The sequence below is a fragment of the Choloepus didactylus genome, chromosome 21, assembly GCF_015220235.1.
Source record: "Choloepus didactylus isolate mChoDid1 chromosome 21, mChoDid1.pri, whole genome shotgun sequence".
Lineage (NCBI taxonomy): Eukaryota > Metazoa > Chordata > Mammalia > Pilosa > Megalonychidae > Choloepus > Choloepus didactylus.
Genome location: NC_051327.1, coordinates 31354686 through 31380697, shown reverse-complemented (window position 1 = coordinate 31380697; position 26012 = coordinate 31354686). Strand labels below are relative to the sequence as shown.

At 51.1% G+C, this 26012-nt stretch overlaps 2 protein-coding genes and 1 long non-coding RNA gene across 10 annotated transcripts in view; 2 read left to right on the top strand and 1 right to left on the bottom strand.

Moving 5' to 3' along the window:
- LOC119518306 lies at positions 1 to 12762 on the top strand. Its single transcript, XR_005213713.1, has 4 exons — positions 1 to 41; positions 416 to 503; positions 1036 to 1134; positions 9749 to 12762. It is a non-coding gene; the product is annotated as an uncharacterized LOC119518306 (long non-coding RNA).
- On the bottom strand, positions 9694 to 24865 carry C21H16orf71 (chromosome 21 C16orf71 homolog). Of its 2 annotated transcripts, XM_037815423.1 has the most exons (10): positions 24657 to 24865; positions 23755 to 23856; positions 21817 to 21971; positions 19978 to 20130; positions 16242 to 16739; positions 14705 to 14816; positions 13385 to 13526; positions 12330 to 12455; positions 11811 to 11945; positions 9694 to 10406 (listed from the first exon to the last, which is right to left on the bottom strand). In XM_037815423.1, the coding sequence occupies exons 3-10, from the start codon at positions 21943 to 21945 to the stop codon at positions 10118 to 10120; spliced, it is 1584 nt and encodes a 527-aa protein (XP_037671351.1). In that variant the 5' UTR covers positions 21946 to 21971; positions 23755 to 23856; positions 24657 to 24865; the 3' UTR covers positions 9694 to 10117. The 2 variants fall into 2 exon arrangements, with proteins under 2 accessions (XP_037671351.1, XP_037671350.1); XM_037815422.1 differs by lacking the exon at positions 23755 to 23856 and having other exon boundaries at positions 24657 to 24864.
- ANKS3 (ankyrin repeat and sterile alpha motif domain containing 3) overlaps positions 24486 to 26012 on the top strand; it is a 62494-nt gene continuing 60967 nt past the window's right edge. For 3 of the 7 annotated variants that reach the window (XR_005213709.1, XM_037815417.1, XM_037815415.1), the window contains exon 1: positions 24487 to 25195. The gene's annotated coding sequence lies outside the window, so the exon portion shown is untranslated. Of the gene's footprint in view, positions 25196 to 26012 lie in introns of all 7 variants that reach the window. The other 4 variants (XM_037815420.1, XM_037815419.1, XM_037815416.1 and 1 more) reach the window with 3 other exon arrangements.

Below are 26012 nucleotides of genomic sequence, written 5' to 3'. Positions count from 1 at the left end.
GCGGAAGCGGCGGATTCCCGCAGTCGCACCTGGGCGCGCAGGTGAGGGCTGGGCCCCGTCCCGTAGCCGCCCCGTCCCGGGCGCCGGCAGTGATTGTGCACCTACTGTGTGCGCCGGGCCCTTCCCTGCTGCAGAGGCGGGGCTCCCGGAGGGGCGGGACTCGAGCCCGCCGACTGCCTCCCCGCTCCGTGGCCCGCTTGGCGTCTGCGTGCCCGCTGCGCTGCGGAATGAGAGAAACGCGGCGCATGTTCAGCCACAGAGGAAAATTCGAGAGAATCAAGGGCGGGCCTGAGTCAGGCCTGCAGGGTGTCGGGGTATTATTATTAGGAGCTGGAGTAGGTTAACCTGGAGTTGGGGAGCTGGGATTCTGGAATCGGAAGCTTGGGTTTCAGTCCTATTTCTGTCACTTCCGTAGGACTCTCCCTGGGTTCAATACTCAACGCTCTCCGACCTTCAGTTTCTTCACTTGTAAAATGGAGGAAAGCACGGTACCTCTAGTCTTGGTAAATTATGAACAAATGACGTGTAAATGTGTATTGTCTGGTGCCGAAGAGTTGATGGCTACTGTTACTATTTCAGAAAGAAGCAGGCAGGACAGGGATATTTGGGGTTGGAAGCTGTTGGGTGCTTGGGGCAGGTGGGCTAATAAGCTGAGCAGGGTCACCATCTCCTGGGTAGAGGGGGCAAAGGCATTTGCGTTTCCTCTTTTCCAGTCTTATCTGGAACAACTTCTTCCTTAAGAAATGAGAACCCCAGACGGCTGCTTCTCCTTGAGAGCAGTTTTCACACCTGTCAGGAGTAGGATTAATGCAGCAGGTTGTAGCAGACAGAGCGAGACATAGGGGGAGCTCATTCACTCTGGGAGTGGTTGAGAAAGATGCCCGCTTCCTCCCTGCACTTCTTGCATGTGTGGTGAGTGTGTGTGTTTCTCTCTGAGTTTCTAGCTTGTAAGCCTGCCTGCCTCTGTGGGGTGATTTCAGCCCACAGCACATTCTTTGGGAGAGCTGGACATTTTATCTCTTTCTTTTCTTTTAGCTCTGGTCTTCTGTCCTTTCTAAAAAAAAAAAAAATGCCTTTGAAGAAAGTCTTGAAGCCAAGGCAATGGTGGCTTCCCTTCATGCGGTGGAGCCCCAGGTGAGCTAATGAGCCTTTTGTCTAAATATTATCTACCTAAAAGAGCAAGGACATCACTCTCTCCCTCACCCTGCTGTATTTTTCTTCCTAGCGCTGTTACCACTTGGCATCATTGTGTGTGTTTCCTTTTCATGTGTGCCAGATACAGCCCAGAGATGTGTTGATGTGTTTTTTTTTGCTTTACATGGAGTCTACACTCAAAGTTGGGAGTTATCATATAAAAATCCAGATTCCACATTTCTCGGGAGCAGTCAGGTTGGCTGGAGCACAGGGTCTGCATCTCCCCACAGGGGCAGCCTCCTGGAGCCCAGAGTGGCAGCCCCTTTAACAGGTGTGTGTCCCACGACTTCCTGTCTTCTTGGCACTGAGGGCTCCCATCAGCTGCCGTTTGTTTTGTTTTTCTTGTGGGAGAGAAAATTTCTCCATACTGAGGTCGTTCTAAAAAATGATATTATAAAAGAAAGGCTAAGAGGAATATGTTTTAAGAAAAATGAGAGAGAGCACATGTCTGTGGAAAGGAAGAATATTCCAGAATGTTTTATCAGCAAACAAAGTGCGTCTTTGTTGAAAACCCAGCCTTGCTTTCCCTGGCCCCCGGCCCTTATGGATGTTTGAGCTGGCAGCCCCAGGTCTTGAGTAGGTGATGGTCTGAAGACAGGGGAGTCTCGTGCTGTTTTGGGGACTGGTGGTGTTTGAGGATCTGGCTGTGTATTTTTCCCAAGAGGAATGTGTGTGAATCTTCCTGTTTTGAGTGATGTCTGTGCCGACCAGAAGGGGAGTTTAGCAGATGTCTTCCCCACAGATAAGGATTTCAGAGCATGCCTGGTCTTCTCAAATCCCCCCTTCTTCCTGCATCTTCCAGCCATTCTCCACAGAGCGTTTGTCCTGGAGGCAGCTCTCCCTCCCTGGAATCTTCATCCTTGGAAAAGCTGTTAACACTCTGCTTCTCATTGACTGCTGCCTCTAGGAATAAGGCCAAATCTCCTGTGCTGGGTGGTTCAAGGTGTAAATAGTGGCTTTCCCCTGCCTCTCTGTTAATTGACTTATCCACTTGTCTCTCTAAAATTTAATAATGGAACCCAAACAAAATGACTCTGCAAGGAGAGATTTCACAGTATCACACTTGCTTTCTTATCCCTCATCCTCCCTGTCAATGGAAATAGCAGGTAATGTTGACTGAGCGCTTACTATGTCCACCCCAAAGCGAAGTACTTTACGTGCTCTGTTTTGTTTAAGCCTAGGAAGTATCCTTTGGGACATAAGTACTATTTATTCCCATTTTATAGAGAAGGAAACTGAGACACAGAAAGGTTATGTCAGTCACTTGCCAAAAGTCAGGCATGGAGAAACTGGCAAGGCTGGGGTTTGAGGCAGGCAGCTCCAGACCAGTGAGTGCCAAGTGTGATCACGTCACTGCCTGCAGGGTCGATCTCTGCAGATTGAGCCACTTTCATGGGCAGGAAATGATTTCTAGAGTGAATAAAATATTTGCTACCCCAGTTTGAGTTAGTTCCTCTTTTGAACATGGAGGGATTGTACATGGTTTAGTAATCTTTGAAAAGCCATCCAGTTGAATGCTTTTGGAATAGGGAGTTACCTTCGCACTTTTGTCCTGCCTCCACATATTCCACTGCAATTCCAGCCCCTTTCCTTTCATTTTAATTCAACCTTGTTCCATAAATATTTGAGGTAGTTAAAAAAAATACATTGAGTAATGGAGGGAAGAGAAAGAAGTACAGGTGTGAAAATAAGGCCAGCCATGAGATGGGCCAAGAGATGTACATACTGTGTGATCACTGGATAGTTGTTTGAAGTGGGCCCTGGATTTGTCTCTGAACTTGCTATGGCCAGATCAGAGAGGGAAGTGTAATCGTTGCAGCAATCATAGTGTCTGTCAGATAGAAGCAGTCCTGTTGTTCAGGGAAAGTCCAACTGATCTGGATCCTGAGGCCTAAAGGAATTCCCTCTTTGGGTCTCCATAGCAAGGCATCTGTCCTGTGGAAAAGCTGGTGGGAAAGCAAATTTTGGGAAAGCCCTTTGTGTCTCAGTCCAGGCTGATAAACATAGCCCAGATTCAGGAGAAGCCAGTTTCCTTAGGGCCAGAAAAATTCAGCCCAGGAGTTTATCCCATGTCTCCAGGAATTGAGCACAAAGCTGGTAAAAATGCAGGTTCCTTGGTCTGGCTCCCACCACCTACGTCAGAATCCTGGGGGGGTGAGTGGCAAGGTACATTTTTAACAAGCTCCTTTTTAAAAGGATTCTGATGCTCACATAGAGCAAAAAAGACCCTGTACTCTAAACAGGGATTCTTAACCAGGAACAATTCGTCATCGTTGTACCCCCACCACAACCCCAGGACATTGGGCAATGTCTGGAGGCGTTTTTGGTTGTCACAATTTGGGATGGGTGTTGCCACCAGCATCTAGTTGCTAGAGCTCAGGGATGCTGCTAAACATCCTACAATGCCAGGACAGCCCCCACCACAGAGAATTATCCTGCCCCAAATGTCACCAGCGTTGAGGTTGACCATCCTGCCTGGATATTATTGTCTGAGTCAAAGTTTTTGTTGCAAGAATCGGGCTGTGTGGCTGATGAAGCACAAATTCAACTCTTCCCTTTATCCAATCAATAGGTATTTATTGAGCACCATCTATGTGCCAAACAGATGACATGCTGTGCCTAGACAGTTAACCAGGCAGAGGGGACAGCCTAGAGTAGATGGCCACCTCCAATTGGGTCTTGGGGCCAGACCGAGTCTTCTGAAAAGCACTTTGGGTATTTACTCCAACGCAGGGCTCTGAGTACCTGGCTGGTGTTCGAGCTTGCCATCGGGGTTGGTCAGGGATGTGGCCCTGGAGTCGGCCTGAGTCCCTCTTGGCTCCTCCGTCTCAGCATCGTGGCCGTAGGTGAGCCCTGCACCTCTCTAAGCCTCAGTTTATTCGTCTAAAACTTGGGTCATGATGATATAAACATGAGGGAGTCGTTGGGAACATTAAAGGAGCAGAGTAAAGACATGTTGCTGTGTACTTAGTAAATGCTTGAAAGGCGTTCACTTTTTTTTAATATATATACTAAATCAAAATGTCTTTTATTCTAATGAAAAGGAGATCAATGAAGTTGACAATAGACTGACAACACCACTGAAAATATTCCAAAGCTTTATGGTGGGGTGGGATATTTGTACTGTGTAGCATGAGCAATTCTCTCCATATTTAGTGCTACATCAAAAGGAAACTATGGAAAAAGATTAACAAATTTACAAAAGATTGGTTACTTGCAACCCTATTTGTTATTTCCAGTTACCACCAACTCTTAGGCATTCACTTTTATAATGAGCTCATGGAGGCCGTAGAAAAAGTATAGTAAAATACCCATTGGAGGTGTGGTTTGGGGCAGTGTAGCTCCCTGATGACCCTCCTAGACAATGAAGTTGAGTTAGCAAACCTCTGACTTGTATTTGAACTGTTGGCTCCGTCATTTGGACATTGGAATATTGCTAGCAAAGATGACCACTTTCACCAAGAGTGTTTGATCATAGGCCATTTTCCCCAGACATAATTAAATAGGAAGAACAGTTGTAAGTTGAATCTATTTCTAGTTTGAGATTGTGAAGCTGTATCATCAGTGTGAAGAAGATTAGCATCTCGTCTGTTTTCATAGGAGGGATATGTGTTGCTGCTCAGTCATTTGCAAACTTTTTTGAGTATGAGGAGTCATTTTAAGGCAACACTGTTTTGTGGACTCTATAAACTCTCTGAAAACAAGTTACATTCATATATATAAATATAAATGCTTATATGTTTGTATAACTACAAATACTATTAATTCAGACCACAAACAGTGTTTGGGGCCGTCTGTGGATTTGTGGACCTCTCAGTAAGAGGAACTCCAAGGCCCACAGTTGTCTGACAGTTTCATGGTTGAGGATAGCAAGGTGAGGTTTCCAAAGGAGGTCCAGGGTTACCCAGGTAACAAGCAATAGAGCCAGGATTTGAAGCATTGGTTTGAGCCAATGGGGATGGAGGCTAAAGTACAACCCTTGTTCACATTTCTTAAAATTGTGACAAGATCTCTTAGGAGACCATTCTTCTACTCCCCAACAACAGTGTTTAAGGAATTAAGTTGCAGGTTGTATCAGATTTTGGTGGTGGTTTACAACTCTGTAAATAAACTAACATTCATTGAATTGTGTAAAAAAAAAAAAAGAAGATGCAAGGTGTACATGAGCAGTGGCTGAGAGATTTTAAATGGAGTCGAGAGGTCACTCTGGAGGGTACTCTTATATGCTGTATAGATAACACCTTTTAGTCTTTAGTGTGTTAGAATGGCTAGAGGGAAATACCTGAAACTGTCAAACTGCAACCCAGTGACTTTGATTCTTGAAGATGATTGTATAATTAGGTAGATTGCATAGTGTGACTGTATGACTTTGAAAACCTTGTGGCTCGCACTTCCTTTATCCAGCGTATGGACGGATGAGTGGAAAAATGGGGACAAAAATTAGATGAAGAATAGAGTGAGATGGAGGGGATGGAAGGAGTTAGGGGTTCTTTTTTGCTTTTATTTTTATTTTGAAGTAAGGAAAAGGTTCAAAAATCGATTCTAGTGATGAATGCACAACTGTATGATGGTGCTGTGAATTATTGTACACTGTGGATGACTGTAGGGTGTGTGAATATATCTCAATTAAGCTGTATTAAGAAAAAGTAAATGAACAATACGGGGAGAAGGGGAATGGGAAGTTTTGGATGTTCCTTTTTTATTTTAATTTTTAATGAAAATGTTCAAAGTTTGATTGTGGTGATGAAAGCACAACTATATGATGATACTGTGCACGACTGATTGTACATTTGAATGATTGTATGTTGTGTGATTATATCTCAATAAAATTGCATTAAAAAAAAAAAGATGTACATGAGCAAAAGGCATCTGAGTTCATTTCATCTGGGGCAGTGTTGGAACCAGGTTCTGTGCAAGGAAAAAGAAATCAAACAGGCCAAGTTGTTCCTGCCTTATTTTCCCCAGGGAGGCTCAGGCTCTGACAGTAGCTGTTGTGGATTTGTCTGGCCAAAGCCAGCCTACTGTTTGTTTAGCTTGAAAACCCAGGCCTGCCTGTGCCCCATCCATGTTTGCCACAGTGGAACTGGAGAAAACTTGGTTGTCATGTTTTAAATATTTATACTGAAGGTTTTTTTCCCATGGCAACATGGTATTCATTCATTCATTTTTTCATCTGTCCATCTTCCATTCGGCAAGTATTTATTGGGCACTTGTTTTGTCCAGCTTTGGAGATACGGAGATGAGCTGGCATTGCCCCTCCCCGCGAGGAGCCCCTGGCCCACTGCGGGGTGGAGGATAGTGAAAAATTTGGCTGGGCTTCGTTCTTAGCGCCTGGGGAGGGAACCTCTGAATCTTTGGAATTTCCCATGATTAGGAGTGTCTTTCGTTCTTCATGGTGGGCCCAGGACCACACCTGATAGTTCATATGCTAATGAGACCTCAGGGAGGGGACAGCCACACCTGCAGCCTTAGGTGGGGGCGGCCCCACCAGAAAGACCCAGCAAGTAGTTGTGGGTAGGGGCTGCGGGAGAAGCTTTGGTAGGAACTCTGATCTCCTTATACACGGCAAGTCCACGCCAGTGAGAGACCCTGTGCCTGCCCATTTCGGTATCTGCCTTCTGAAATACTTGGGAAGTTTTGGAATGAGCTAATTAGCTACTAGATTTGACTTTGAGACAAACAGGTTTCTGTCCTTCACCGGATCTTGGAAAAGCCCTTTGCCGGTTACACACATGTGCATTTTTCTTTCATTTGTGTCGAGACTCTTGCATTAATCCAAATACTCAGGAACTCTGAGGAGCTCAGGGCGGCCCTGTGGGGTTGGAAAGTTGTACAAATGCCCCGTGGGTGGGAAAGGCTTCAGTAAATCATCGCACCTGACCAAAGCCCACACATGCACATGGGCAGGAGGCCCTTCAGGTGCCCCGTGTGCGAGAACTCTTCAGCCCGAGCTCCAGCCTCATCACCCACTGCAGGATGCGCAGTGGGGAGTGGCCCCACGCAGGTGCCAAGTGTGGCAAGAACTTCAGCAACAGCTGCCGCTTCAGCACCCACCGCTGGATGCACACAGGCAAGAAGCTGTGCACACGTGTTCTGCACTGTGGCGGGGTCTGCTAACAGGCCCGTGACCTGTGCAAGCACTGACGTGTTCACATGGGAGAGAGCCCTTATCACGTGCACCCTGGAGACACAGCTTCCTCTGCAAACGTCAGCTGATGGCTCACAGGGGGACCCACTTGGCGCACGTGGGTACCCCAGCACAGACTCTCCACTTCCCGGAAATCCCAGGGGCCAGGCCCAGACCAGTTCACACGGAAGCCCCTGTTTGCATGAATTTTTGTACAGTCTCTCAGTCACAGAATTCAGGAAGCTGCCAGAAGCCCCAATTTTCAAGCGTTTGCAGACTGGACTCTGCTCTGGTGGGCATAGTGCACGAGGGCGTCGTGGCTGGAAGGAGGAAGCCGGGAGTGGAGCCTGGCGTGGAAGTTGCTGTGGTTGCTTGCAGCAACACGTCTGTTGTGCAGGCTGAGGGGTGCCTGGTGTAAGGACCCTTCCCTGGGACCCCATCTCGGTGACCCAGGTGAGGGAGCCCAGGAATTTGCTGGGCTTGACAGCTCTGCCAAGGTTGGGGCCGACTGCCTGTGCTCCCAGCCTACGTGGTTCTTTGCCAAGATGCCTACCTGTGTCTCGGCCCGCAGGCTCTACCTTCCGGCTTTCGTCCGGATGCTGAGGTGTATGTGCCTCACGTGTGCTCACATCCATGGCGGGGGAGTGTAGTATAGAGTCCTTGTTCCATTTGTCATCACTGCAGTCACGGGCCAGTTGCTTAAACCGGGGGTGGTGGTGTTTCTGGAACATTCCGCCCTTGTGGTGGGGCAGCCTTGGCCCTCACACCACCCTGGTGCCCTGTTCCATTTTGCTGGTCACCCAATCCCTGTCTCTATTTTCACATTCAACACAGCGAGGTTCCAGGGTGTGCCTGCTCCCTGTTCATTCCCTCCATTGTGTCAGCCCTCCCCCTGGCCCCCGTTTGCTCTGTCCTGTGTGTTTTCTGGACGATGGGGCTTCCTGGTTTAAGGACGGTTTTCACCTTCTGGACCAGCTTCCGGAGCTCTCGTGGGGCACGTAGGGACCCAGCCACAGGGAGCTAGCAAAGAGCCCTGCGCTTGCTGGCTGTCACCACTACCCCCAACTTCAGGTCAAGATCGTGCTGGAGGTGGCTTCCTGGGGAGCAGTTGTGAAACATTCTAAATGAACTTACTGGTATTAAAAGTGGTAGAAATGGGAGAAAGTAGGATTAAAGGAAAACAAATATCCTTTGCTCTTGGCAACTAAGCTGGCTGCAGCTGAGGGTGTTGGGCTGGCTGGCAGCACGGGTAGACTTGGGCCATGCTTAGGTTGCCCCACCTAGGGCCCGAGCCCTGACCTGTGCTGCGGGAATCCCAAAGCAGTGGGGGCCAGTGGGCGCCTGTAGATGGGTGAGGGCCTGGGGACCCCAGGACACCTCACGTGTTCCTTGCAGCCCTCCCTGTTCCTTGCTGAAGAGGCCTCTCGCAGGCCTCTTGTGGACTTTGTGGAAGCCCATGTCACACTTGGCTGCTAGTGAAGACAGCCATCGTTGGGTATGGGGGCTGCTGGGGGGCCCGGGGACAGAGCAAGCAGAGTCTGGAGTGCAAGGAGTTGGTGGCCCCTTCTGGCTGCCTGAGGCTGGGAGCTCATGAGGTGGCCGAGGCTGGGGCTGGGCAGGGCCTGATGGGAAAAGCCCACTGCCCGCCCTCATTGGCTCAGCAGCCGGCGGGGACCCCGGCTGAACACTGGACCACCTGCCCAAGTGCCAGGTACGCTGCTGTGCTGCCTGAACCCCTGGCCCGAGGGACCTGAGATGCTTCATCTACTCTTTCCAGGGGGTAGGGCAGGGGGATGGTGGCCGAGACCCCAAAAAGCATCCTGGAAACAAACTGGCGAGTCCTCAGGGGCGGGAGAACAAAGATGCCACAGATCTGGGGCCTCACGCTGCTGGCGGGAAGCGGGGCTGAGAACAAGCAGTCACCAAACGCTCTGTAACCGGGGGAGGTCGGAAGCTAATGCTTACAGGGGCGGCAGAATTGGTCCAGGGGAGGGAGGCCTGAGCCCCCTTGTGTGGTGCGGGAATGAGGGCCTCACGCGGGGCCCAGGGCAGCCGGTCCCAGCAGTCGCTGGTTATCGCCAAGGGTGGGTGCTGCTCCATCCCAACAGGGACCGAGTTTCCGGTTGTTAAAACATTGTGTTTTATCTGCAGTCCCGAGGATTGCCACCACCTGGAGGTTGGAGAGACCCTCGAGTGCCTGTGTGCCTCTGTGTCTTGCTTAAGAAAACAACAGAGGAAACAAATTTCAATCATTCCCTCTTTATCAGAAAGTCTGTTTGGTCTCTGTGTGTGTGGGAGGGAGGGGCGGACGTGCATTTACACACACAAAGTAGCAAGAATTCAAGGTCCCAGAAAATCAGGCTGACTTCTCCTTCAACTCTGAAAGTAAAGATTTTTTACTTTTTGTTTCAAATGTTACCATTTTAGAAAAGAACTTCTATGATGGACATGAGAGATGCCATTAAAGAGAAAAGATGCCAAAATGGAAAATGATGAAGGAAACCCTCGGAGCCGCACTCGGAGAACGAAACTTTTCAGAGCCTCGAGGCTCTTTGTCCCCCACAGTTGTCAACCTACCATATGTTCAAACGTGTATCTGTACCTCTGCTCCAAGTACACGAGCCTGTTCTAACTGAACTCTAACCCAAGACGGGTGGCGGAGCCACGGCCTTAAGTTCTCTCTCCACCAAATCACGTCCTGGGGGCAGCACATGGCCACAGACGACAGGGCCTGGGGGTGTCGCGGGCAGGGCAGGTCGTGCTGGTCTCACCCTCAGGCCCTGTGACCCGAGGCGTCTACAGTTGGCCCAGGGGAGGCACGAGGGCTTCCCTGGCTGCCCCAGGCCCGAGAGGTTCCTGCGGCACTGCGGCCCTGGTACTCCCTCCCGGGGGTCTGGCCCGGACGCTCTGTCCCGCAGCCTGCAGCAGCCCGGGCTGCCCCCTCCCAGTCCCCGATCCGGCCGCATCTTCAGGGGCTGGCGGCTCCTGGCTGCCTGGCCCTTCGCCCACAGTCGGCTCCGGCTGTGCCAGCGCTTTCCGAGCTGCCCTGAGCTGCTGGAGAAGCTGACTTTTCCCGGTACAGTCCCTGCAACAGTGAAAGCAGCCTCAGTCGGCATCAGCATCGAGCAGAGGTCAAACCCCAGCCCCTCCCTGCTGAAATGACTCGCTTCAGCTCCCATTTCAAAATCGACTCATTGGGAAAGAAAATAAGGACGTGATTTGGGCAACCTCCGCCAACAGCGGGAACCCGCCTGGAACCGGGGGTGGGGTGAGTGATGCTCAGGGAGGCCGAGTAGCCGTCCTCCAAGAGCAACTCTGGAGGCCCCGAGAGGCTCCCCACCCAGCAGGCGAGGCAACGAGACAAATGTCACCTCTGCCTCTGCTGAGTTCCATCTCCAACCACTAGATAATTCCAGAAAGACCGTGTGGGCCTGAGGTGTCCTTATCAAAGCAGCTCTCCAGTGGAGTTGGGCCAATTTCCCTGGAGGGGACATCCTGGTTGTCTCACAGTCTGGATCTAACTGCCATTTACTGAATCTTTCTGGGCACCCTGCCCTGGAACCGGCCCTTTCATGTGAATCCATTGAGGGAGCTCTAAAATCCTCCCCCATTTACAGAGAAGGACACCCAGGCCTGGCAAAATCAGCCGTTTTGCTGGAGGTCACCAGGGAGTAAGCAGATTTGAGCCCAGATCTGTCGAACCCACTAATCCTGACTCTGTCGTCTGGAGAAACACAAATCTTTGCTAAGTGGTGTTGAGAGTAGGGAAAAGACACTTTGATGGCCTGTCAACAGACCTGACACAAACACAGAAGACCGGCACTTCTCAGAAGTGTGTTCCCCAGCTCTCGAGATGGCATCACTATGTTACGGCAGTGCATATCAGCTTCTTAAAGGTCTCAGAGAAGAAACCGGTTTAATTTTGCTCGACCCCACTTTTTCTCCTGTTTTTTTCCTATATTGTCAGGAGCCACATTTGGGGAAAAGCTGCAGTGGACCCCTGGGGTTCACAAGGCAGATCTCCAAGCTTTGCAGTACAGCATATAATGAGCTCCATGACCACAGGGTGGGGCCTCCTTCCTGTTGGGACTGCAGCCTCCTCTGAATTTGCTGTTTTACTTTTTAATTTACCCAAACCTTCGCATTCCTGGCTAACAACTTTATTCCATCCCCCTGCTTTCCCTCCACTGCCATCGCCATCACATCCAGGGAGCAAAATAAATTTGGGGAACATTTTTCAGGAAGAAAGTGGGCTAATCCCCTTTTGAGAGCGAGCTAGGGTGTCTTCGATGACGGCTAGAGAACCGCAGGCCTGGCTGGGCAGGAGAGACAAAGCCACAGTGCCCCCCCACCACCTCCCAGCCCTGCCCACACCCTTGCAAGTGCAGGCTTTCAACACGCCAGGTCACGGGCTTGCTGTGAAGCAGAGATGGAGCCCCCCGGGGCGGCAGGGGACCCTTTGTGCAATCCGATGGGCCCTGGTGGTCACCTTAGTTGCTGGGAGGAGAGACACGCCCTCTCTGCTGGGCCCTGCTGGGCTCTCAAAGTCGCCAGCTCCTCCTTCTCTTCCTCCTCCTCCTCCTCCTCCTCCTCCTCCTCACTGTCAGAGGAGCTGCAGGCGGAGCTGGGGAGGAGAGGACACGTGGCTTTGCTGATGTGCCCCGGTCCACCCAGCCAGGCCCGCCTTCCACCAGGGACCTGGAGGGCTCAGGCCTCCATGGCCACCAAGGCAGGAGGGGGCTGCCCAGCCAGCCGAAGCCCAAGGGCCACTTGGGCTTCCTGCCAAGCAGTGGAGAGAGGGTACAGCCCAGATGAAGTTTGCTTAGCGCCCCATCTAAGGCAGTGTGTCCCCTGTCCCTGCATCTCCCCTCCTGCTGATGGAACCAGGTGGGGTTGCTGGCCAGGACTAGTTCTTGGCTAAAAACAGTTCTTAATTGAGCAGCGTTCCACTTGGTCTCCCCCTGCGCAAAGCTGTGAGCTCCTGGGGGGCTTCCACTGCTCCCCCTACCTCCTCGAGGACTGGCGGCCTGATGGCTCAGTCTGCCGCAGGTCAATGAAGATGGTGGGTGGCTCTGCCGGGCTCCGCAGCCTCAGTTCCTCCGCCAGCTTGTGGCCTGGCTTGGCCGAAGCACGCCTGAGGCAAGAAAGAGCACTGTGTGCTGGGCACTGGGCCAGGCACCTGAGACCCAGTCACTCTTCTCTTTAGAACCACCCTCGAGGCAGACCAGCGCCATCCACTAGGACTTCCCACATGAGCGGGCCTGCTCTTTATCTGTCCTGTCCAGTGTGGCAGCCAACCAGTCGAGTTGAAGTCAAATTAATAAATAAAGTGTTTTCAGTTCCTCAGCCCCACTGGCCACATTTCAAGGGCCTTATCGCCACGTGTGGCCAGTGGTTACTGGACAGCACAGGTCTAGACTTATGGATCAGACAGAAGTGACAGAAGCCCACTCCAACCAGCTTGGGCCAAAAAGAGGAACCCATTGGCTCTCAGATGCCTGCAAGGGGGGGACAACCAAAGCACAGGAAGAGCAGGGCTACAGCTGGGCCTTAAGGAATCCTAGGCCCCCAGCCCCACCTCTGCCTCCCCCGGCCCCACTCTCTCACCACAGCCTGCCTTTCTCTATGTGGCGTGAAACGTGGCTGCCACAAGCCCTTCCCCCCCAACAGAGACATGGAGACTGAAAATTCAGATGCCTTGGCTGAGGACCATTCAGAGGTGGCTAGGGGGAGTGGGGTCCCATCATAACCCTGCCACTCCCCAGGAGGCCGTGTGGTAGTGAGGGGAGGGTGTCCCCAGGGTCTGGGGAAAGAGTGGGTGCGCTGAGGCTTGGGTTCCAGCCCTGCCACCTACAGCCCGGGCAAGTCAACCTCTCTGAGCCTCAGCTTCTCCATCTATAGAATGGGGATAATAGTAGCACCTGCCTGCTCAGATTCTTGAGGTTGCAAAAGAAAATGCACATCAAGTGCTCCACCCCCAGCAGGCTCAATAAATGCTGCAAGACCACAGGCCAGTTCTAAAGAGAGAACAGAACAGGGGCGCTGGCTGGTGGGGAGTCCCACCTGCTTCCGGCCCCCAGCTCCTCGGCGTCCTGGGGTCCATTGGCCGGCACCTTCCTGGCGGAGGGAGATGCCCTGGCCTGGGTGGCACACAGGAGAGCGAGCCGTTCCATGAGCCTGTCCTGGGCCTCTGGCAGAGTGCAGCCTGAAGATGGCCAAAGGGAGGCGGTTACGTGTCTGGATTTGGGACCCTGTCTGGCTGCAGCAGTCCAAGCCTCCTGCGGATGGTACCCCCAACCCTCCTCGCAGCTCAGCAGAACTGACCCCTGTGAGCTCTGTGAGGCAAGAGTGACTCACCATTAAAAGTTCACCCCACCTCCTCACTCCCCAGTCCCACTTATCAAAGGAAACCATAATTAACGGTTCTGTTACGGATATTTTTTGTAGCAACTTACCTATTTTCACTGGCTTTATTACATCTTTCCCTGTGACTATACCCGGATTTCCCTCACAGAGCTGTTGAGCATTCCATGTTTACTTAATTTAGCTGGGTCCCATTAATTATGGGTTGTTTCTGGTTTTTCACAATTATAAGCAACACTGTTATGGACATCCTTGAATATGCATCCTTGTCCCTTAGGGTGACTATGTGTTTCGGATAGTTTTTTGAAAGGGAATCGCTTGGTCAAAGGGTTATGTGCCTTCAAACTAGGGACAAGATTCTGCCAAACTGCCCCTCACAAAGGGCGCACCAACTGCCCCCCACCCACAGGAGAGTCAGGGTCTCCACATCTTGGTGCAGTGGGCTAAGGTGCAAGCAAGCAAACACCATGATGTTTAAAACAGCACGAGGGGCTGTGCGGCTCTGTGGCTGGGCTGGGGCCTCACGCCCTCTCACTCCCCTGCCTTAGAACTGCCTCCTCTGCTCCCCTTTGTGGGCCAGGGGGTGGCACGGGGGTGCCGCAGAGCAAGGCCCCAAGTGCAGAGACGGGCGGGCAGAGCGGCAGGCAGGACTGCATTTAGGAGCATGGAAGGTGGGATTTACTCTGCCCCCCGATAGGAGGAGAGGGAGGGGAGGAATAAGCATGTGCAGGTGGAGAGGAGAAACGGTGTTCAGAGAAGGGACTGGGTTTGCAGGGTCTTCTCTTGTACCCCCGGGTCCTGACCCACCCAGTAGGCCCTCGCCTACATGATGAATGAATGAATGGATGAATGGATGAATGAATGAATGAATGAAGGTCTTTTTTGGACTGACCACATCACTGTACAGGAGGACGAGGGGCCAAGCAGGGACAGAGGAAACACTGGGCCATGGGAAGCCTGTGCCCGGCGCACACCGTGCTTGTTGAGGGGCCCCACAAGGGCCTGTGTTCAAGGTCAGACCTGGGCCTTGGGTGTGGCGGGCGGCCCACCACGCACTGGACGCTCCATCTCCCTGGTCTCCTCGCATCGTCAGACCCCGAAGGATGTAATCCAAATCCCACTCCTCGAGTTGCTGAAACGATTAAACCGGTGACTGGTCACAAGGCTGTCACAGGGGCCCGGGTCCCCGATCCCGTGACGGCTGTGACCGAGGGAGAATCACCAGGGGACGCTGTCTGTGAACACTGGGGCTTGAGTGCACGCCGACGCCTGCCAGCGGGCTCCCCACCCACCTGCCCACCCACCCCCTTCGCAGAACATCCCACCTGGGCTATGGTGGGATTTGCATCTCTTGCCACTCCTTCCTACTTGTGTTTTGGGCAATATTTATTTATTTTTGGCACAAAAGACTTTGACCTGGAGGAAATCCAGTATCATTTAAAAACTGGTAAGTTCATACAGGTTCAAAACGTTTGGTGCTTTAACAGTTTTGCTCTTATTTTAACAGGTTGTTCTAGGCAGGACTTGGTAATGGGTGTTTTGGGACTGAACACCATAAGAGGGAGGAAGGAAATCAGTCAAGAATTAAGGTTTCTGATTTATGGTCTTTTTGGCACCTTACAGCTTTACAGGTGAATGAAAATAAAAGCTCTGATGGGCAAGAAGAAAGGAAAGCACAGTTTATTTAAAGAGTAATTGGTAAGAATTGGGATTGGTGGGAATAGACTTCCTTTTAAAACTTGATGCCTGTTTTCTCTACATTGTTAAGAAAAATTATCCAAATTTATAAAGAAGGCAAAAATAGAAGCACATGAAGGTTACACTGGAGCATCTTCTGACAAGCCCACCTTTCTGGGGGAAGGTAACTGCACTAGTTACCAGGGCGCAGCTATTACAGTTTTGTAAAACGTGGAAGGTTTGACAGTTTTCTCTTCTGCCCAGTGAAAAAGATAACCCCAGAGGTAACTGGTATTTTTTTGCCCTACAGGACAACCACCAATTTTGTACTTAACATAGCAAGTGTATCTCTGCGTTCCTTTCTTTGTCCCCAGTGTCTTACAAAGTCCCAGATCCCCATAATCTCTCCTCATCAGCTGTGTCATCCTGCTGTTTCCCTCATTAACAAGCCAAATACACCTTGCACAGGTGCTTATTGTCCAGGTGTATGAGGATGAGGGTTTTACATTTTGAGCATTGTGTTTTGACAAAAGCTTGTTCTGTGTTTTATATGTGGTTGTATGTATTTATAAACATATGATTGGAATTGCTATTCTTTTTTTTTTCTCCTTTCTCTCTCTCTCTTTAAGGAAGGCCTGGATCTCCTGTCTTCTTCCTTCTCCTTGTTGACTGAACCTGAGGGTGGTCTGTCTGCTGGGACCACACACCTGCTGGACAGGTAGGTACAGCCGCCCACCTACCCACAAACCTGGAACCATGGGCCTATGGTCGTCCACTCGAGCTGGCCAGGGGAGGACCGGCTAGTTCCCTGAACCAGACCCTGGGAAGGTGGACCTGCAGGTGCAGCCCCAAGGAAGTGCCGGGCAAGGGGGGAGGTTACCTTCAGGGAGAGCACGGGCCATCCTTCGCAAGGTCCCTCTGTGGGCGATTCTGGTCTGGGACCTGCCTCAGTGGCTTCCTTCGCCTGGGAGAGGCCCCCCAAGGCTGCATCCGGGCCATCCCAGGTGACTTTGCGGAGTATGTCCTTCTCGATCATCTTCCTTCTCTCCCTTCGGAGGGCTCTGAGGGTCATGGAATCGGAGCCTTGCCGGGTGGTGCTCACTGTCTCTGACTGGAGGTGTCCTCCCCAGGCGGGGATGGCGGCTCCTTCCCGCGGCCCCCAGAGAGGATGCTGGGGTTCTTGGGTGTTGCTAGAGAAGCTCCCAAGGTAGCCTTCCTGCCACCTGGGGGTCTTCTCAGGGGTCCTAAGAGAGCTGATCTCACCGCAGCTCTGTAAAGGCCCTGGAGGGTCCCTTCCTTCCAGAAAGGCTGAATCCTCTGCCCTTGCCTTCCACTTACTCCCGAGTTCTGCGGGGAATTCCACAGGCACCAGAAGCGGCTATGGAGAAAACAAGTGTGCACAATTAGTATCCTCCGAAAGGCCACTTGGGGATGGGTTTTTTCTTTTTTTCTTTTTTGCATTAATAAACTTTATATTTAGAGCAGCTTTAGGTCCAGAGAAAACTTGCACAGAAAGCACAGAGCATTTCCATTTACTGGCTTAGGGAATTTAATTTTGTTTCTCCTAATGCTCTAGAATTTAGGTGTCCCAGAGGGGGGCATCAGCCTGCATTTATATGCCACAGAGCAGGCTGACACTACTTCTGTAGCCCTTAGCTGTACCAAAGCACTGCTTAGACATCAAACAATTAAAGAGGCAGCTCTGGGGGTCCCCACGGGCATGGTCACGTTTCAGAAAGCACATTAGAAAGCTGCCATGAAACATGCACTGGGTTCACAAGGACAACCCACGGGCAGCCTGCTATTTACACAGGAGACTAGAGTGGAACTTACCATTACAGCAATGGGGCAATATTTAAATCATCAATAAAAACCATAGCCACCATTTATAGGTCATGCAGCGTCTCAGGTGGGAGACAGGATGAAACCCAGGCCCTTTGACTCACAGCAAGTTGGTGGCCTCAACCTTGGGGAGTTGGTACAAACATCCAGAAGAGGTGCCCAAGTGATCACAGAAACAAAGACAACACAGAATAAAGTCACGTGGAAATTGTTCCCCCTGATCCACAGAGCAGTTTTACCAGCCCTGGGGATTCTCCTGCCTGGGGTTATTTCTGGCATATTCTGGGCATGGCTGGGAGGTGGGTGATCACCATGGGGGTGGGGAGTGGACAAGTCTGGGGTCTGCAAGATGCTCCCATTTCGGGGCTGGAATACCCCATTCACCTGGGTGGTGTACGATAGCTAGCTGCTCGGGTGCCAGACTGGTCTGAGCTGAGGGAATGGAATCTGGAGCGGGCCCCAGTTTCCAGGAGCATTTATTTACCCCTCCTCCCCTTTTGGAAGTGGGTTAGAGCCTCTGAAATGATTTCATTGAAAAGCAGAGATTTAACCACAGCCACAGCCAGAGAGCAGAGCCAGTCTGCCCGGTTGAGGACCTGGTTTTTTTTTTTTTTTATTAAATTCAGCTTTATTGAAATACATTCACACACCATATAATCATCCATGGTATACAATCCAGTGGAGGACCTGGGTTTTGAAAGCTCTGCTCAGCGATGGAAGCTGATGGGTGGGACCTGGAAGGCAGCAGTGACTGCCAAGCCTGGGGCCCTGGGAAATGGGCCAATTCCATCTGACACCAGGAACCCGCTGCCGGACTACCTCGCCCAAGGGTAGGGTGTCCCGGGGCCTTTTCTAAGGGCTCCTGGGCCTCCATCTCACCTCCCAGCCAGGGGCTAGCCTGCGTGCTTGTTCAGGCTTTCAGGGAGCACCTTCTGCCAAATCCCCACTGTGGCATTAATCAATTCAACAGAAGTTAGGGAGCGCCCGTTTACGTGCCAGGGTTGGTCTGGTGACCAGCCAGGCAGCCCTGAGCCCGGCTGGGCTAAAGGAGGTGCCCTCGGGAGGACACACTGTGGCAAGGCTCTGCCACAGAGCTCAAGGAGCAGCAGCAGGAAATAGGACGGGAGGGGTGTGTGTGAGGGTATGTCAGAAGGGGTGAGAGTGTGTCTGAGTGTGAGAATGTGAGTGTATGAGGGTGTATATAAATGCATGGTGTGTATATGTGTGTATATATGTGAATGTGTGTATATGAATGTGTGTGTATGAGTGTCTACGTGTGTATGAATGTGTGTATGTGAGTATGTATGTGTATATATGTGTGTACATGAGTGTGTATGTGTGCATATGTGTGTATGTATGTGTATATATGTGTGTATGTGTGTGTATATGTGTGTACGTGAGTATGTGTATATATGTATGTGTATATATGTATGTGTGTGTATGTGTGTGAGTGTATATTTGTGTATGTATGTGTATATGTGTATGTGAGTGTATGTATGTGTATGTGTGTATATGTGTACGTGAGTATGTTTGTATGTGTGTCTGTGTATATGTTTGTATGTGTATGTGTGTGTATGTGTATATATGTGTACGTGTGTATATGTGTGTATATTTGTATGTGTGTGTATGTGTATGTGTGTGTATGTGTATATGTGTGTACGTGAGTGTGTATGTATGTGTATATATGTATGTGTGTATATATGTGTGTATGTGTGTGTATATATGTGTGCATGTATGTGTATATGTGTGTATATTTTTATGTATATATGTGTTATGTGTATATATGTGTACGTGTGTGTATATGTATGTGTGTATGTATGTATATATGTGTGTATATTTGTGTGTGTATACGTATATGTGTGTATGTGTATATATGTGTGTACGTGTGTATGTATGTGTATATATGTATGCGTGTATATATGTGTGTACGTGAGTGTATATGTGTGCATGTATGTATATATATGTGTGTATATTTGTATGTGTGTATATATGTGTGTATATTTGTGTGTATGTATATATATATATGTGTGTGTATGTATGTGTATGTGTGAGTGTGTATATTTGTGTGTGTGTGTGTGAATGTATGTGTATATATGTGTATGTGTGTGTATGTGTATGTGTGTGTATGTGTATATATGTGTGTACATGAGTGTGTTTGTGAGTGTGTATGTGTGTATGAGTGTATATGTGTATGTGTGAGTGTATATTTGTGTGCGAGTGTGTATATTTGTGTGTATGTGTGTATGTGTATATATGTGTGTATGTGTGTACGTGTTTGTGTGTCTGTGTATATGTGTATATATGTGTATGTATGTGTATATATATATGTGTGTATTTGTGTGTATGTGTGTATGTGTATATATGTGTATGTGTATATGTGTGTACGTGTTTGTATGTGAGTGTGTATGTGTGTATATGTGTGTGTGTGTATATATATGTATGTATGTGTATGTGTGTATTTGTGTGTATGTATGTGTATATGTGTGTGTACATGAGTGTGTATGTGTATATATGTGTGTATGTGCGTGTATATGTGTGTGTGTATGTGTGTGTATGTATGTGTATATATGTGTGTATGAGTGTGTATATTTGTGTGTATGAATGTGTTGAATGGGGACGTATGTGCATGTGCGTGTGCCTGTGCGCGTGTGTTGCAGGGGGCAGGAGAAGAGCAGGGGGCAAATCCAGACAGGGTATCGAGCCCCCGCGCTGGCCCTGGAGGCTGCGGGGCCGCGGGCGAGTGATCCGAGTGATCCGGACGGCGCCGCACCGACCTCAGGGGGAGGCCCGCGGGCCGCCCCGGCCCAGCGCCCGGGCGCGGCGGGGTCGTCCTCCGCCGGCTCCTCCGCCAGCTCCTCCGCCAGGTCCGGGATGAGCGTGGTTTGATCTCGCTGGAAGATGAACAGCTCCCCGTCCTCGCAGTCCGACTGTGGACAGACGAGAGGGCTTTCGGATTAGACGGCAGCAGGCGCAGCCAGGAGGGCCTTGCCCCGCCGGAGCCCCGGAGCCCCAGGAGCCCCCGGAGCCCAGCCCCCGCCTGGCCGCTCAGTTCCGCTCCACGAAGGCCTCGCCCCGCGCGGGCGGCCGCCGTCCGCCTGGAAGTGGGCCTCGCACCTCGCGGCGGGGAGACCGGGGCGCCCGGCTCCGCACGCACCTGCCCGGCCTCAGACCCCCCTCCCGCAGGCGCTCAGTCCACGCCTGGGGCTGAGTGGGGGTGCAGCCACCGGCTCTGCCCACCTCACAGGGCAGTTCTGGAGACAAGATCGAAGGAGACTGAAGACATGAAAGTGCACCCTGAGGCGCTGGGGCCGAGTCCCCTACACCCCTACACCCAGTGTGACTGGGTGACCCGGGATCCCTGGGGTCCAGAAAGCTCTGTCCTGTCCAAACCGAGAACCTTCCCTTCTAAAACCCAGGCCCTTTCTCGGAGCCCCCAGTTCCCACGTGCTGTGGCGCCTGGGTGAGGCCGACCCGGCATTGTCACTTCAGGGAGTCACACTCGCATCAGCTTACACATGTGCACGCTGTACTTCCCAGCCACGTGCAGAAGCTGGTGCGGTTCATTTAAACCTGGGTTCTGCCTCGTTTTTTGTCTCTGAACATCCCCTAAATCAGCAGTTACATGATCCTCATGGCAAGGCGGAGTCTGTAACTGTGTGTAATGTTGTGAAGGGCCCCTCCTTCTCAAAAAGGTTGAGTTGGGTCCGTAACTGTTTGTTGAACAAAAATGTATGATCAATAGTAACAGTTACTGTGTATTGAGCATTCAGTGTGCTGTGCACGGCACTCTACTGTGGATTACTTAATCTTTGCAGCAACCTGTAAGGGGAATGTTATCCCAACTTCAGAGAAGAGAAAACAGGCTTAGAGGGTCTGGGGAACTGGCTTTACAGTCAGACAAGTAGTGAAAGAGCTGGGCTCTGCACCCAGGAGTGGAGCCTCAGTCTCTAACTCTTACGCAGGACTCCTGTCTGCTCCTTGTTACTGTTCTCCACAAAGCCAGCGGGGGCATTTGCCGGGACAGGAAATCTGGCAGGATGCGGATGGTTTTGTTAACTCTGTTTATTGAGACCCACTCCAGACCAGGTGCTGTGCATATAGAATCCTACATTTGTACCATATTCTGCACTGAGGAAACCAAGGCTCAGCTCTGTGTGGTGACCTCCCCCAGGTTACATGACAAGTTGGCCACCTTGTGGGTTTGCACCCAGGCCTGCTTTCTGCTCTGCTGCTGTGCTGACCCAGGACGCCACTCCAAGTGTGGTTACGGTTTCTGTGCACAGTGATAAGCCCTTGGAGGGATTCTCCAGCCATGGTTTTGGGGACATGGAAGTGGCTTGCTAGGAAGCTGAGCATGGATAAATTCAGAGAACAAAAGCAGAGAATATGGTAAACCCCGAAGAAAGGATAAAGAAGGAAAAAGGAACCCAGAGAAGGAAAGCTTCAAGTATGGCGGATGATTGAGAGTGAAAGAAAAACAAACTACAACAGCCTCACAGCTTGTTACTAAGAGTCAGAGGGCGACGTCTCAGAGAGGAGCCCCCCGAAGCTGTCCCTCAGGTCGTGTCTGCCACGGGAGGAGATGGTGGGCCCGGGAGGCAGCTCTGGCTTACCAGGGAGGAATCCGAGTCCAGAGACGGGAGCTGCTCCCTGGCGGCCTCGAGGATGGCGTCCCAGGGCCCCATCCGGGCGGCCCACAGAGAGCTCGGCACGGCCACCCCGTCTTTGTCTTCGGACGCCATCTCAGCACACCATCATCCCAGGAGCCCTGGGGAGGACATGGGATGAGGGGAGAAGGGTCCGAGCAGCCACGGGTCAGGAGATTGGGGCTGCCTTTTCAAAGCACTACCACCCATAGGAGCTGAAAACAGATTGTCAGCCTTCCCACCCCGTTTTCCTTCTAGTTCTGTAAATTCCCGTAACTGCATGCTGCACTGAGCTGTACACCGTGTGTGTGTGTGTGTGTGTGTGTGTGTGTGTGTAACACTACGTAGAGTCTCTGCATATATATATAGATAAATCTATATAAATACAGATGTGATTTGTAGATATGTTTGTGATATATGATATATATGATATGTAGATATGTGTATATGACATAGATATATGTATAGTATATATAATGATATATGTATATGATATATATAAAATGATATGTGTATATGGTAGGTGTATGATATATAGATATATGTATATGATATGTATAATGATCTGTAATATTAGAGATACTATTAATATCTCCATTTTACAGGATATCCAAGAGGGTAAGTGGTTAGTAAATGGCAGAGATAGAATCAGAATCAAAGTGATGGTGGATTTTAAGACCCACTACTCTTTACTGCCGCTTACAGAGGAATGGACTAGAGGCTTTTTGGAGTCCCCAAGTGATTATTTTTGGAGTCCCCACTTAAACTGGACCCTGGTGTCTGCCTCCCACCAGGCTCCTGATTGGGATTTGGAGCTCAGCGACTAGGGAGAGAGCCCCTCCTCTGTACTGTCCCCCCTACCCCCACCAGCACCCAGCACCCCTTGTCTGTGCCTCTCCTCACGGTCATTGCCTGGCGCCCTTTAGACCAGTGCTGTCCAACAGAAATATATCTGCTTCATCTGTAATTTAAATTATTCAGTATCCACATTAAATAAAGTGAAAAGAACAGGTGAAATTAATTTTAACAATAATTAAATAATTAAAATTTTTAACCCAATATATTCAAAATAGTATTTTTACATGTAATCAATATAAAACCATTCATGGGATATTTTACTTGCCTCCACTACAGCTCATCTTGATTTGGACTCGCCAGGTTCTGAGGGCTCAGGAGCCACCCGTGGCTGGTGGTTCCAGTGGGGACAGCATGGCCCTGGACTGTGAGCTCCCCGGGAGCAGGAGCTGACTAATTAATTCTCTTTGAGGCCCCAGCCACAGCTCAGGGCCTGGCACGCAGTAGGTGCTTGGGACATGTTTGACGAATGTATGAGACAGTCCACTTTCCTGAAAGATTTTTGTATTTCTGATTCTTGAAGCAAATGAGGGGGCTGCATGTGTAAATGGCATCTCAGGTTGTTATCCCCATTTCATAGATAAGGACTTGGGGCTGAAATGACTTGCCTAAGGTCTCACAATCCTAAGTGGTGGAGCCGCTCTGGAATCCAGGCAGATAGATTTGGTCCAAAGCCCATGCCCTGGACCACTCTGCTCTAAGGGGGTCCCCAATGCTTTAAAGTGCTGCCCTGTAAAACGCCACATGCTCTTGAGGGGGGAGGCTATTGGGAACTTGGGCTCTCACCCCTATGGCAAAAGGATCACCAGCCCCCATCCCAGAGTTCTGATTGTGCCTCCTCTGTGCATCCGGCTAGTGTGGCTGGGAGTGAGCTGTCCTCCTGGGGCCAAGGGGAGGGAGCTACACCCTCGTACCTGGGGTCTCCCCAGCCCCAGCAGTTACATAGTAAATGCTCCTGGAAGTGAGTCTGCAGATGCCTGCTGGGGCTTTTATGGGGACGCATGAGCACAGAGTGCCGCTGGCTTGGTGAACTGCAAAGCACTTACAGACCTGGTGTGAGCCTAGTCCTTTGCCCCTGCCAGTGGGTGAACTTGAGGCTTCTTTATTCTCTGTGTCTGTCCCAGTGATGGCTACCAGGGTCCCTTTGGTCACCTTTAGTGGACAAAAATTAGCTGGTCTGACCCCCACCTCCAGGCAAGGGCAGGCATTTAGAGTTTCCCAGAGACTATCCATTAATCCACAGAAGACCTGAGCAGGGACTTCGCTTGCTTTTTTTGTGCTTATGGAGGGGGCAGGTGTTTGGTGCACACTCGAATGGGGGAAGTAGGATGCGGACGCATTTGGTACATCATTAGGGAGTGTTCTTTGGAACCAGGGCTCTGCTTGGCAATTCAGGACTCAGAATTTCCTTGGGCAGCAGAATCACAGAGATGAAGGGGGCCGCCAGAGACTCTGACAAGGAGTTCTGCGGGTGGACAAGCTAGTAGGGGAAAGAAAAGCATTCCTGGCAAAGGGAAGAGCATGCACGGTGGCTCAGCAGTGAGAAATGCCCAGCATTTTGGGGAGAAGAAGGTTCCATTGATGGAAATGGGCCAGACTGTGAAAAGACCTGAACGCCAGGTTGAGGACCTGGGCTTATGCAGGCAGTGAGAGGGAAATCAAATGCTACGCGTAAAGGCTGCTCAGTCTCCTCCGAATCCCGACTCCATATCCAGTCCGATTGTTAGATGCAGCCCGTTAGCCCCGCCCCAAGGCTCCGCCCCTCGCTCCACCGACGCTGAAGCGGCCGGTCGTTATGACAATGGACGCCAACGGCCTCCCGGGTTGTGATTGTAAGTTTTAAAGCTGGGAAACAGGAAAACACATTGCCCTTCCTCCTGCCCAGCCCTGCCCCTGGTTTCCTGCCGTCCCGACATTTATCTCCGCCGCGGCAGCAGCACCGAGCCACTCACCTCAGGTCTTCGCCTCCGCCTCCCTGAAGAGTCCTGGCAGGGATGTGAACGGTCACCAATGCGTCACTCCAGTCGCTTTCGCGTCCCTCGAGCCGGGCCGCGGTTACTGCAGCTGTCGCCCACTTCCGAGCCCCCTCAGGAAAGTCGTACGTCACCGGATTTCCAACCCCTTTTTTTCCTGCTCCTCTTCGGAGACCTGGCGCGGCCTGCCTGTCTTGCAACGGGATTGGTTCGCCTGGGCAGTGGAGGGGCGGGGCAGAGCAATTCTCCCTTGCTCATTGGCTGCCGTGGACGTCCTCCGTGAGAAGGGCGAGCCGACCGGAAAGTCCGGGAGCGGGACTGGCCAATTCAACTCGGCTCCCGGGAGCTGCCCGGCCGGCGACCCGTGAACGTCCAGACGTGCTCCGCGCCCTTCCGTAACCACTTCCGGGGCGGGAGCCGGCCGGGTGGCCGCTGGAGGTGGCGGCGTCGGGGTGGCGGGGCTGGCGGCGGCGGCGGCGGCGGCCCGACGGCGGCCCGAGGCCTGAGGCCCAGCGCAGGTAGGCTCCGCGGCGTCCGGGCCCCGCCAGGGCCGGCACCTGTTGCGGGGCGGCCGAGGCCCGCTGCCTGCTCGCGGCGGGGCCCTGCGACTCCGAGCTCCGCTTCTCTAGGCGTGCGCTGGGGCCAGGCTTGCTCTGAGGGTGCCACAGCGGGTGCCTGCGGGGCGGCGGGGAGCGGCGGTCGCTTTGGGTGCGCGGGTTGCTAACTGGGGACCCACCCCGCGGCCTGTGGGTGAGGTTTGCGAGCCCTGCTACCCCGGGCCCCGCTGGAACGACACGGGGTCGTCTCGACCCCCCAGCCCTGGGGAGGGTGTCTTGGCGGCTTTGACGAGCCTTTTCCCTGTGGGCCTGGCAGTAGGTCAGCGACATCAATTTTTTTTTTTTTGACATTTTTTATTATGAGATATAACATATAACATATATACAGAGAAGTGAGGGATTTCAAAATACACTTTAACAGGTAGAGCAAATTTGAAAGTACAGTGTGTATTTCCTTCTACTGTTCTAATATGCTAGAAACTAAAGAGAACTATCTATATAATAATTAAATGGTCATAATTATTAGTTAAATCCTAACTTCTCTGTTACAACTCCTCCCTCTCACTTGATCATTTTCTCAGTCTTCAGGGATATTTGGGCAATGACCATTCTAACTTCTTCATATTGAAAAGGGGTGTCGACTTTAGTGGAAGGGAAATGCAACTGGTTGATGTTCTGGGAGAGACTAGTGCCTCTAAGTTTCAGGGCTTATCCAGCATTGTACATTGTGTTTTTTAAGCTAGTTAAACAGTTTTTAATTTATTTTAAAAGTAACTGA

Bases quoted from the DNA above. Each gene is read 5' to 3' on its own strand.
- C21H16orf71 (XM_037815423.1), bottom strand. From the start codon at position 21,945: ATGGCGTCCGAAGACAAAGACGGGGTGGCCGTGCCGAGCTCTCTGTGG. The intron at 20,131-21,816 runs GTAAGCCAGAGC...GTCTGTCCACAG, and splicing joins TGGACTCGGATTCCTCCCTG to TCGGACTGCGAGGACGGGGA. The intron at 13,527-14,704 runs GTCTGACCTTGA...GGCCATCTTCAG, and splicing joins CCGCCACACCCAAGGCCCAG to GCTGCACTCTGCCAGAGGCC.